We start from the raw sequence: 13,684 nt of genomic DNA on the forward strand, positions 1-13,684 counted from the left end.
GTGCCAAGTTCCTCCCCAAAATGAAATACAACACAGAAGAGCTGCGGCACTGGAATGCAACTCTTAATAAACTAAGCTATTCATTCTTACTCTGGCTGTGGACATAGAGACTCATGGCAGTATTGGATAGGGCAATTAATCTTGGACATTAAGATGCTTGTTCAGATCAGTGTTCCACATTGTAAACTTCAGTCAGTTCCATCATGTATGACCAGGGTTGAAGATGAGCTAAGTAGCCTGTTTTATCGAAGCACTGATTTAGACACTGTTTAATATTGAACTTTTAGGAAGTAACATACACAAGCAGTTCATACTATAGATATTCTGATGGAAAAGGCTTATTTAATGATCAGTTCATGAAACTTTAAAAAGATTACATAACTTACAAGAAAGCAATCTGGGCCACCTACCCTTTTATCTGAAGATTTACACACTGTTGGAGAGAATTATTTCTACATCCAACATTTGATACTTTACTAATAGGTTTATTATCATGACATAACCTATTGATCTATACCTTAACCGAATCTGGATAATCAACAATTCCTCACTCACTAATTATCTCTCACAAGGTATGCTACTGGAATGTTTACAGCAAGAACCCTAACCCTATATCAGAAGAGGGAAATTCAACAAGATTAGCACATGAAAAACAAATGTATCAAAACATAACAGTATGGCTTTTGAAATATTGCAAAAGTGACTTTTGCCATATCACTGCTAATCTTAATCTTTTGCAAATTCCATGCCACTGAAATCAAGCATGAACAGTCTAGAACACACACATTTAACAACAAGAAAGCTATAAAACCTCTGTCTTTAGATAGTGCTTTGTCCTTTGGTTCATCCGAGGTGTGTTTGGAAGGCTGGGTGGTCGCTGATCATAGTCCCCCATACACACAGCTATGAAAAAGAGGGTACCGCCAATTGCCAAAGCCAGACCTGCAAACCATCCAGAGAACATAGCCTCACCGAACTCCCAACGTGGAACAACATCAGGTAAGTTCTCATCCCAGAACTCCACGACAGTAGTATAGGCCACTATGGAGACGGGGGCCAAAGTGGTGAGTGCCGACACCCAGGAAAGCACCCCACTAAAGATGATGAGCCCCCTCTTCAGGCCCCGCTGCCCAGAGCAGACCTCCACCCCTTCCAGTCCTGGGAAGACCACCACCACTGCTAGAGCGCCAGTACCTATGGACACCATCATAAGCACCCTGGAGATCTGTAAGTCCATAGGGAGTGCTAAGATGGATTCATAGGCCTTACACTGCACTCCCACCTCCTCTGTAAAGATGCACATGTGAAACAGACCAGAGTAGTAGTTTTCCACTTCATTCAGGTCAGAGTTCATTGTCTTCCACAGTGGAAGGAACGCAGTGATGAGAGAAGTGACCAGACCCCCAAATGTCACAAAGAGCGCAGTTCTTTGCATCATTTTAGTTGTCAGAAAAACCATCTTCTTTGTCTCTCTTGTCGTTGCCTCTCTTACACACACACACACACACACACACACACACACACACTCTCTCTCTCTCTCTCTATTGCCGTTTCTGCCCGTCTGGTCAGGTCTAGGAACAGATTCTGAGAGGCTTTGTAGCCCATCCCACCAGCTGGACCGACCCAGTCAGCCCACCTAGGCAGAAACTCCTTAATAAAACACACCTGACAGGTGAGAGATAGTCAGTGTGGCGTTGCAACCGACATTCCGTCTTCTTGTCTTCATGATAAATACTGTTACACTGAACAATGCACACTGTTTTAAGATGAAACCAAATATGTCCGATGGGAATGTGGTCTGAATGCGTGCACAAGTAGCCTCAAAAGAATGAAACGTGAGGACGCTGGGCTTTGGTGGAACAAGCAAAAAGAAAAGAAAAGGCAGAGGAGAAGCGCTGTCCCAAGGGTGACCATAATGGCTCATTTCTATGGGTCGCTGAGTGCCCATGTCTTTCTTCCAAAGGTGTAATTATTACTGATGAAACAATTTACTGATGTCACTGATATGAGATTAGGGCATTATTGAAGTCAAGGCTTTTCCCACTCGAAGGAAATCTGGAGAACATCTGTTGATTTGCCAAGTGTCTCAAGTACCAAGACTATGAATAGCACCTTGTACTCATAGCTTACAAAGAGCCTAAAGGAGTTCAACACATTGTGAATTCCTCTGTGAGCCTTTATAGATCCTGGTGTGCAACTGGGCAAGTAACAAGAAATCAAATATTGCTTTTCAATTAGCTCAGCAACTTTCATTCAATTACCATGCATTACCATGCAGTAAAACAAATTATAACTTCAAAAGGCATGCTCAATGCTCATAAGTATATATGAATAAGGACATTATTGCATAATTAATTTTATTTCCATCTCTTACTGGAGCTGGACAGTCTTATCATTGTTTATTATTATTTAGGACACAAATAATGCAAGTCTGATCTCTTCATAAAACAAGTTTACCATTTTAATTCATACAAACCCAACCTTAGTCCTAATCTAAAATAAGATAGTTATCCGTCTGATCTTAGGCTTCATAACTTTGCAGAAGGAATTTTCCAACTCATAGTAAGAGCCATTGTCCAAGCTTATCTACTACCTATTGGTGAAAGCTGAAACTCCTGAAGGACACTGCTGGTTTGTTGAGATAAAGGTCAAGGTTTAACCTGTAGTCGTTTTCTGGAAGGAGTAATATGGGTAAAGACAATGAGTTTTTAATATTTCTTTAGGATTTGAATAACAACATACGGAGAAGAATGAGAAATATTAGATACTAAATAACCAAACTAAAATATTGACTTTGCAGATATTCAACAAATATATGGTCTTTTTGTAACAATAAGGAATTCAGTCCTATTCACAGAAGGAACCCCCCCCTTACTCCCCTGCTTTGATTCAAACTGCAAAAAACCTGATTTGCCTCAGCCCCAAGACTAAAAAACAGTGTCAGATGCTGCATACCCTGGCAGAAAGCATTGGAAGCTGTCCGCAGCTGAGAGAATGAGTCCCATTGTGCTAGAATCACTGCCAGTTCAATCTCGACTACTGCTGCTTTCCAGCAACTGGTACATGCACCACTGAAGAGGGACTCACTGATCCTGCTCAATTCATTCATTTCATAAAGATATTTATTAAGGCATTAAATAGTTGAGTTAACACTTAATAGTAAATACACATACTATTGGATATTATACAGGTAAAAATAGTTCAGATCTTCGCTAGCTGCAATGGCAGTTGGTTACCAGTATTATGACATCGCTGTCAAAATGATCTAACAAACAGAAATAACTTGGGAGACATAATGCACACAGCATGGTCATACAAACGGTCCTAATGACTTTGTTAATTCAATGTTGACATCAAATGTTTGCAAACGTTGCAAAATGTCAGTGTTCATGAGATCAGATGTGATAACGAATGGGCATCAATGAGCTACTTAACAGGAAGTGATTTAGTTGCATTTAGATGACAGAAGAACCTTATTTTATCAGGGCTTACTTGTTGGGGGGGGTCTCTGTTGTGAAACTAGTATAAATTCACACAATGCATAACTCAGAAAAAAATAACAAATACAGCAACAGTACTGTGCTGCATAACACATTGACTCAAGTTTTGTCCAATTGATAGTATATGACCGAGGTAAAAAATAGATAGGACTGCTACTTCTGATCGTGTCACTATTTGGATTTTCAGCAAAAGGTTCATTCATTGCCGTTTATATTTTTGCTTTAAACCACTTACACGTAGTTGTAGATGATAAATTTAACTAAAGGTCTGTTGTCAGTTCATGTCATCAACTGAAAATAATAATCTCATATAATTTCATCCAGCATGGATAAAAGTAACCACTGGGAGTCTTACATGCAAGGTCCAAAATAAAGAAAGGTATGCTGCACGTGGGGAGGAGGGAATGGCTACAAGTAGTGTAATGGCGGAGCAGATATGCAGGGCTTCTTTGAGGAGGGAAAGGAGGCCAGTTTATCCTAGGTCCTCCTAAATGTCAGAGCCCATCTCAGCACACTGTTTGTCTGATATGTGCGTGGCCAGGGACTCGATGATGTCCAGCAGCAACAGCTGGCTGAGCGACCGCAGGTTGGGAAGCTTGGATACCTTTAAAACGGGAGGAGAGCAAAAACAAAAACAAAAAATGAACTATAACAAAAGACTTTGATGCTGAAAGAAACATAGGTTCATGCAGAAAGAATCTGAGGGACTGGGAGCGCTTAAATCACACATGCAGAGAGAGAAAAGAATTACAGATCACAGATAGAGAACAAAAGCTAAATGGAAACACCAACTAATGTTTCCATGGGGGGTTGCGTGGGTGGGTGCTGTATTGAGTTTTAGTTCCTTTACTTGTCCTTTTAAAACAAACAATACTCAGATTGGCACTATGACCCATAACACTGAGGGATAGATAAGGTGCTTGTACAGCCGGCCTCGGCTGTAAACAGCTTCTTCTCTATGTAGGAAGTGGAGGGTAATCCACTAGGCCAAGGGTTCAGTCTCCCACAATGAAGAGGCAGGCTAGGGGGTTAGCTCAGCTGCAGTGAGTGGGCAGCACACCCCCAGGGCTCCAGACACAAGCCCACCCACCTTGATGAACTGGTGGACTATAATGTGCAAGCAGTGCTTCTTCATGTCCCAGGCTTGGGTCTTGTCTGCTGCCTCTAGGATCTAAAATGGGGGAGGAAATTTACAATCAATCAAGTAAAACTGAGAGAACACAGGAACCACGAGTTGATTTTAAATGTAAATGCAAATGCAGATACATATTATATAGCTCCCTCTAGCTTTAAACACATACCTGTAAGACATTCTCCACAGTGACGTTCATCTCCAAATTTTGCTTGCAGTAGGCCTGCATCCTGTTGTTTGAGAAACCATAGTAATATGGCGCTGCAAACAGATATCTTTCAGCAAGAGTCAACGAAGACAAATTGATTTAGTATAGGGACAGTACTCACTGCTAAAAGACCTAGTGAAAAAATAAGAACTAGTTCTTACCAATTCTGACCAAACTTTGTTTTGTTTAAGTAAATAAAGGTTGAATAAGACACAGTTCTTTTGTAAAGGATACAGGGAATCCTCTGGAGGCATGTTGACATCACCATAGTAAATATAGCGCAGCATGGACTCAAAGGCCTGCTTACTAGGAACCATTTCACCTATGGAGATGTTCACCTGACCATCCTCAGGCATGAAGGAGCGGAACATCGCCTCAAAATAACTGAGAAATGAAAAGGTTTGTGTACATACACGAAACATGATATATGAATCATAGATCGCTGTGCGAGACCCCCTACCTGGAACGGGCAGCCAGGATGGCTTTGTGGGCGGGCCGTGGTTGTCCGTCTAAAAGCAGGATAATGTCACAGAACTCCAAACCGCCTCCCTCCAGGCAGGCCTTCATGTCCTGCACTAAGGACGTACCTATGTCCACAGGCTGGTCCGACCACAACCTGTGGGGAGGATGCTGCTTGCGCCGTACTATCTCCACAATCAGTGGTGTGGACAAATGCTCAAACTCCTTGGTCATAATCACCTGGTTGAAATGAGTCTCCTTCACCACAAAATTAAGGCAATGCTCCTGGAGGGAAGAAAATAATTGCTGGCATTAATGGTGGATTTAATGAGTCTGTCTATCTACTGTATGTATCATCCATACAGTGTGCATGAAGGTGTACATACTATGTACGTATGTATGTTTCTACATACACAGGAACTCAGCAATAGGATACTTTCTGGGAAAACTCTCAGGGCCCTAACGTATGCCATGCCTTACCCGCATATAGTGGATTTAGAACCTCCCACTATCCTTAAATGGCATCTTTGGCCATGCAACACACTATACAGTTTGCAGACTACTATATTTGTGGGTGGATGTAGGTGTGGTCGTAGGCATGTTGATGCGCTTTCCTTGAAATGTTTATCTTGCCTACACATTTCCAGTTTCCGAGTTGGAGCTGCCTCGACGGAAAATGTTGCAGAACATTTACAGCTAGGAGGTCTCGTTCTGTCTTAATTCTCCACAAATCTGTGATTGTAATTTGACTATAATAATCAGCAGTGTCAATTCGTTCAGTGTCCACTGTCCATTGTGTTTATATAATTGTCTATTCAAAGAAGTTATTTGATTTGTGCAGTGCATTGTGCGCGATTCCATTCGCTTGTTCAGTTTCATTACTCCATTGTGCAGCAAGTATTGAATGGATTACAGCAATATTAAATTTCCCATAAACACATAGATGATGAACACAAAGTCCCTGCTTTATTGCGAGTGAGACTGTGTTGGTCGTGGAGTGGATGATAGAGGAGCTACTAGACACACAAAACAACCCCGTATCAAATATACATTTATTCCAAGGCAGCAACCCGCGGCTCTTTCATGGGCCATAGTCTAAGACAACATTGCACTGGGGATAATGGATTGCGCAGTCTTCTCTTAAAGGCAATGGCATGGTGATTGGTTTCATTATTGTAAGGCCCAAACCCAAGCCCCCAGGGAGGCTCTCCAATGTTGAAGCACTCTGCCCTACTGGTTAGAGCATGAACTGCAGGCGGACCCGTGGATTTGTGACGAAGAAACTCCGTGCAGCTGGGGTTTAACATTGAGCGCTCGTTTGCACATCGGTGTTTTAGGGATTTCGGCTGGGGTACAAGATAGCAATTTTTACGAGGGACGCAAAAAATTGCAACCAAATGCCAGAGTAGAAACAATATAACAAGCTGCTGGCTAAGTTAGCAATATCAGATGGATTGGCTTGGGTTGCATAAACATGTGTACAGCCAAATCAGAATGCTTAGGGAAATAATATACACACGAACGACCAGTTCTCAACATACCTTAAGCTGGTCTAGCTGAAGCTTGTTGGCATTTTCACACACACTCAAAACGTTCTGCAGGTCCACAGATGCCTCGATGTACTGCACACACAGCTGCTCCAGGCGTGATAGCTTGAAACTCAGGGCCAGTTTGTAAACATCCATGATGAGGAGAACATCCTGCACATGACCTACGCAGAGTCAGACACACAGCAAATTACTAATCTGTAGATCCTCGAAATACAGTTTTACTGGTTGTACCTAGGCCCAGGTTATGCCTCATTTATTATTGTGCATCAGTGTAACAGTGAGACTAATTTGTTGTCTTTATTTGAAGAGTTGTTATGTTGGCTACAGCTTTTTGTTGCAGGTCATCCCTTGTCTCACACCCGTCCCGTCTCTCTGTATCACTGTCACTATCCAAATGGAGTCAGAAATAAACACATTATGTTATTTTCAGCAATGGCTTAGTGATATTGTTTTTTTAATTATTATTATTATTGTGCTTTTGTTTTGAACCGTTGTCCCTTATTGTTGTTTTTGTTGTTGTAATGTTTGTTTGACTTATTTCTCTATAAAACCACGTTCTAACTATGTTAATAAAGTTGCTATATAAATAAAGATTGCAATATTATTCATTTTCTTTCCCTGTGGAATGATGTAGCTGAGTATGAGGGCAGTGACCTCTGCGTGGATACTGGATCTTGTCTGTGTAGAGGAACTGCATCAGCACTTCGAATGGTTGAGCCTCTGCTTCCCTGATGGCCACCTCTAGCAGAGGCTGTGTACCCGATGGCCTGCTGCCTCCTGGGATATCCCTTGGGGCTCCATTTGCCCCCTCATCGCTCTCCTCGCTGCACTCTTGTTTACTCTTCTACACACAGTGGAAGGACCAAAAGGAACTGATTACCCAACATTTCCAGCAGAACATAGAGTTAAAGGTTCCTCTATAGCAAAGCCTTCCAGCTGTTATGTTTGTTTGTACTAATATCTTTATTGTTTTGATAACAATGAACATTTCCTCACTTCAAACACTGTTGATTTTGCACCCTATCTAGTAACAATATTCATGCATTTCATACAAAGTATGCAAAAACTTAGTTTCTCTTTGGTACTTGACGCTTTATTTTGCTGTGGCTTTTCTGCAATGCATTTTGTGGTACCATTTTTCAAGACAATAGGTTATGTCTGTAAAAGGACTGATTATGATTATTATTATTTTTTTAAGTTTTGGCCATCGACCAGTTTGATGAGGTTTTCACATTTCCTTATTTTTCCCAGATCTTCATTTCTTGATTTGATTTGAAGATTGTAATGAATTTCTATGATGCCTGGCCTGCCAACTGTGTCACTACTAGAACCAGCTCCAAAACAGTGATTGTCTCCTTGAATGTTATCTGTAATAATATTTAAATTGCTCAAATTAACTTAATCGTGTTTCAGCTATAACTCTAACTCTTATATAATATTAAAGGAAATTAACAGTGAATATTGCAGGTTTCTGACCTGTCGCTGCCTGTCCCGTGCCTGTAGGATCTTCTTGCGAAGCCACTGACATCTTGCAGTAACTATGGAAATATGACCCAAGACCCTCTCCTCCCTCTGTACTCACAAACAGGAAGGAAAAGCACAACATTGTTTGAACTGAATGTAATCTACAGCCCACCGAGAACCTTTTCTCTCAGCAATGAAGGGGATTAATGTCCCAGCCAACGAGCACCTACCTCCCCCAGGATAAACTCCACATCACAGAACTGGCGGTTCTCCCACAGTTTGCCATAGTCCTCATGGAGAGTGCATTTTGGATAGCATGAGAACTACAAAAACATAGAGTAAACAACAGTTATATGTAATTAAGCATGTTAAATCAACATATTTAGTGCAGTGACGTGTACATTTTATTCATACAAATGAAAGGCAGCGACCTGAAATCGGTACATCTCCCCACTGCGCACATTGTTGTCCACCGTTCCGCCAAAGATGTACATGGCATCCTGGATCACTGCAGCTGCATGGAACAGTCTCCCACTGGGCATCTGAGGAGGGAGATCATTTGAGAGATTTAGGGAAGATTACTCCATATCCTAGTGCCATTTATAATGCACCGGCTACTATATTTTATGTATGATGTGCTATACAAACAATGTTTAGTTTGTTTACAATTACTGTAATTGTCTTATTTAAATAAAATATAAACGTGACGATTTGCAGGACATTCTTTGAGAGGACAGCAATGCAAAATAGTTCCGAGTTTAGTATGGCAGCATGTCATGTCCATCTGCAACAGGAAAGCGCACAGTGCATAAAGCGCAATAGAGGCACAACATAACTTCATTCATGTTCTTCTACAAGACACACTTCCACATTTCAACACACACACACACACACACACACACACACACACACACACACACACACACACACACACACACACACACACACACACACACCTGCTTTACCATGATCATTTCCCCCTTTCATCCCTTAGACATGAATGTAATGTGTTCCCATGAGAGTGAGCTGGCCTTCCTTGGCCGACAGGCGAAATAAACATTGATATCAGTTTATTTTTAAAGCAATTGATGGGACTTTACCGTTGCATATTAAATATATACGCTGTATACGCTCCAGTCACTGGCTTACACTAAAGGTTCCAAAGAAATGTAAACACAGAAGTGGGGAAAACAGCCTTTTGTTTTAGTGCCCCAACCACGTGGAATGACTTACAGCTTAAATTAAAGATCTGCTCTCCCATTACATACAGTCAAGTGTCTGCAACTGTTTTTAAACATGTATTAGATCACACAATGAGGAAATGTTGCCGTTCTGTTTTGTCATTTGTTTATTGCTTTGAAAATGTTATTATTTTTATGTAAATTATGTTGTACTGCATCTTGACGACACTGCAAATGAGGGAAACCTCAATGTCTCTCGAGAATAAATAAAGGTGAATGTATGAGATTTCATTAGGCTGCGTTTGCCAGGTGTGTCTTCATTTAGTTCCATTTGTACACTCCACAGGGAACGCAGCCGATTAATACATTATTATGTTCGTGCAGATGTGGTGGGTGTCTGTACAATAACATATTTTACAATTATGTGATTGTGCACAAGTTATTATGTTATTATGCTCTTTTGCTCATTTGTTCAATTAAAAAAAGTGTACAATTTCTTTTTAATTATCATAGCATGCCTTCGCATATGATTTCCTAGTAATAGTATTACTACCAATGGGCAGGTAGACTTTGGCCACATAAGCAAAGCACGTGACATTCAAGTCTGCATGTGATAAATAATAATAATAATAATAATAATAATAGCTTGAATTTATATAGCGCCTTTCATGAACCCAAGGATGCTTTACAAAATGTACCAACAACTGATAGATAAAAAGGGTCTTGTCTGTTTACAAACTAATGTCCAGTGGTCAAGGTCTCATATTCTCCTGAACTTTGACCCAGGCCGGATTCATAATTGTCACCTTATGCTCCAGATCATCATTTTACTCTTAACCTACTGCATGTTGTTCTCCTTATCATCTATAAGGTCATGTCATTCATATGTTTATGGTCAAAATATGTTTTCATCTGTCCCATTTAAGATCGTGTGACTCCTTATTCAGTCTCCATGGGGTCTGCCTTCAGCCACAAAACTTTCAATACTGTAGGCGCTGTTTTTAATTTGATATGCAGCTGCTGTGTTATCAGTCTAGTTTGACCTTGGCCTAGTAACTTGGTGCAGGGAAAGTTATCTACAGGTTGCCTGGTAACGCCTGCCTAGGCGCTGCCGCTCTCCGGGCTTCAATGGGCATCCATGTGCGGGACAGAGGACATGAGCGCCATCCTCATCTAGGCGTTGGACTAATGAGAGATTGCCAACACTGGTTTTGTCATCTGACATTGCGGACATGAAACATCTCCAGCCAATGAACTGTACATCAACAAATCTGACGGGATCTGCATTATTTAGCCTGGAACAAATACTGTGAAGTTCAGTTCAGCTTCAGGTTCTTTTTGGAATCAACAATTGATTATTCTAAATGATATTGATGTAAATAATATAATATTTATAATTATTTTTATTTATAATAATAATATAGCACATTCTCTATGTAAATTGACTTTATACAGACTAAAATAATTGTTAGACCTTAAGCTCTCTCCGAACATTATTTCATCCTGCCTCCAAATAATTTTTTAAGGTATGTTTCTATTCTTGGTACAGTGATGGTCATTTAAAGGGCTACTCACTCATTTTTAAGGTAAATACAGCACGGTATTTAATTGGTAATCATGCTGAGTTATTTGATGTTATAGATTTACAATGTTTTCTAAATTATACAGTCCTTGCTTTCATTATAAAAGATGGATCCTATTTTTTATATCCATCAACAACAATCAAAAACTATATACCATAAGCCTGAGAGAATAAGTGTCTTTTCAAGGCAGCCTTAAAAGAGTCCAGTGTTGGAGCATGGCCAATCTCTATTGGAAGATAGAGTAAATGTACTCTAAGTTAGTTTCATTCAGCTGCTATCATTATCAGTAGTTCTAAAAATAAAAATAAAATCAGTACACATCACTCAAAGTGTACAGTACTGTACCTCACTGTCCATACTTTGCTGGATCACCTCCCATGTCTGTGAGTCAACGTCATAGCAGTGCAGCTCATTGGGTAAAGTGTTGTCAGCAGCACCTCCAAACACATACAGATGGCGGTCAAAGGCTACCATGGTGTGACCGTAGCGTCTTTGGGGAGGTGGTGGGGAGCCCCTCAGTAGATGTTCAGTTGGTATGCGTGTCCACCTGAGAGGACAGATTTAACAGAAAGCATTACTAAAGAGTCACATCAGGAATGGCTGGATCAGCCACCAGGGGGGTAATAGTTTCCTGTATGCTGTCTTTATAAATTACATAGTTACATTTAGAACTAAGAGTCTGTCTGTGATCTAATAAGGCTTACTCACATATGGCCTTTGAACTCAAACTGAAAGAGGTTGTTCGTTATCTTGGCTCCACTCTGCCCAGAAAACACAAACATCTTGTCCCTGCAAACAGCCACAGGGAAGTTGCAGCAAGATGGGGGAATCTCACCACTCTGATCAATCTGAGAGACAGAACAGAGAGACATTAACAGAAACACAGCTAATACAATTAATTCGTATTTTGTTTGGAAATGTCTTCTCAGAGTACTAGCCTCCTCCCAACAGGCATGCTCTCGGTCCTGTAGGCTGATGGTCCACATGTCATTCAACCTGCACATAAGCAACATGTTAAAACCATAATTATGTCACTAAACCATACTTATACATTGAATGCAACAGAATCTGACACACAGCCCACCTAGCATTCCCATCATAGCCAGCAAATATCCACAGCTTATCATCGTAGACTGTGGCCCCATGTGCTGACCTGGCCACTGGCAAACTAAAATGGAGACAATGCATTAATAGTGTTACTTTATGAGAAGTAACTCGAATTTGAAAATAAATAATTATATATTTCAAATAAAAGATACATCAACATATGTATCTTCCATGCAATACCTGCCCTCTACTTTCCACTCTGTCCATTGTCCTGTTGCAAACTTGTATTCAAAAAGGTCATTTTTGTTTTTCAAGTTGGAGTTGGAGTAGATATCTCCAGTATAGCCCCCTGAAATATAATAAGTGTACCATTAAACCAGAAAAGTAGTGACACAATGACATGACTAAAAGAAATACCAATAATCAGGAAATAAAACTAACCAAAAACAAACATGCTGCTGCCATACACCACAGCTGAATGGTGATATCTAGGTGCAGGTGGGGTTCCAGTGGTGAATGCTCTGTAAAATATATATCAGACATGAAATCACATTACTCAGGATATGTTTGTAATATGGCTTCATTATTAATGACATGGTGTGTTGATCTTGTCTTATTACCGGCACCAGGAGCAGTCCTTCACATCGAAGCGTAGCAAATCATTCAACATGTTTTTCCTACAGATGGTTGGGTGACAATGGGCATACATGGTCAGTTGTGTTGTTTACTTGTTTTAGTAGTACATGCAAAACATAAATATACAGTAGTAGGGTGGTCCAACAAAGCTACTCACCCATTGTCTCCTCCAAACACATATATGGCATCTCTGTAGGCCACAACAGTATGCTTGCTGCGTCTGAATGAAGCCAAAGATGTTTGAGAGGAATGAATGCATGCCAATCTGTACCAGGTACCGTGAACATGTACGTATGCACTGCTGATCTCACTGTTACCTTGCACCAACGAACTCGTCACAAGGAGGGAGCCTTCGCCAGCGATGGACAGTCTCAAAAGGGCCAAAATTGAGCGTCAAATATTCCACACTGTCGGAGCAACTGTGGTCGAAATCAACACTTGGGGCAACTTTAGTGGATTTGCAAGACATTGTTGCTATCCCACTAAACTCAAAACCAAAGCCAAGCATCCGTAAATACGTCCTGACTGAACGCCATGTTCAATGCCAACTATCCTGACGATTACTTCGCTTTTGTTTTGGCCTCACTAGACGGCTCACATAATGTTAGTTATTATTTTAGAAGGGAGAGTCAGCGAGCTAGCTACACGACAGGCTAAGAACTTAGCTGGCTAACGCTATGTAGATACTTTTGGCAGTGAATTATAGCTACTCTACCGAAATCAATACAGTAATCGTTAAAAGTAGTATATCCGATTCCCCTTCCGGGTGTATTCAGCAGCTACGCAATAAAATGTAAGAAATAATAGCAAAATATTGACAACCGAACCTCCACTACTGTAGCAAAGCTAGCAAAACAAGAGCTGTTATCAAAGACTAGCACCCACGCCCCATGCTGGAACAAGATCATTGACTTGACTTCCTGT

General features: G+C 40.7%; 2 protein-coding genes across 2 annotated transcripts; both read right to left on the bottom strand.

Moving 5' to 3' along the window:
- Positions 1–802: 802 nt before the first annotated feature.
- Positions 803–1,459, bottom strand: cldn26 (claudin 26; the record flags this gene model as incomplete). Its single annotated transcript, XM_083783205.1, has 1 exon — positions 803–1,459. One exon carries the CDS (start codon positions 1,457–1,459, stop codon positions 803–805), a length of 657 nt encoding a protein of 218 aa, XP_083639331.1.
- Positions 1,460–2,946: 1,487 nt separating this feature from the next.
- lztr1 (leucine zipper like post translational regulator 1) lies at positions 2,947–13,644 on the bottom strand. The gene is made up of 19 exons (XM_083784055.1): positions 13,078–13,644; positions 12,918–12,980; positions 12,745–12,801; positions 12,566–12,645; positions 12,365–12,473; positions 12,162–12,245; positions 12,016–12,073; positions 11,786–11,925; positions 11,423–11,624; positions 8,745–8,855; positions 8,544–8,636; positions 8,326–8,421; positions 7,504–7,693; positions 6,841–7,010; positions 5,301–5,584; positions 5,075–5,224; positions 4,802–4,907; positions 4,591–4,671; positions 2,947–4,104 (listed from the first exon to the last, which is right to left on the bottom strand). The coding sequence occupies exons 1-19, from the start codon at positions 13,266–13,268 to the stop codon at positions 3,988–3,990; spliced, it is 2,382 nt and encodes a 793-aa protein (XP_083640181.1). The 5' UTR covers positions 13,269–13,644; the 3' UTR covers positions 2,947–3,987.
- Positions 13,645–13,684: the final 40 nt, after the last annotated feature.

The sequence above is a fragment of the Protomyctophum parallelum genome (genome assembly GCF_964188405.1).
Source record: "Protomyctophum parallelum genome assembly, chromosome: 15".
NCBI classification, from domain to species: Eukaryota; Metazoa; Chordata; class Actinopteri; order Myctophiformes; family Myctophidae; genus Protomyctophum; species Protomyctophum parallelum.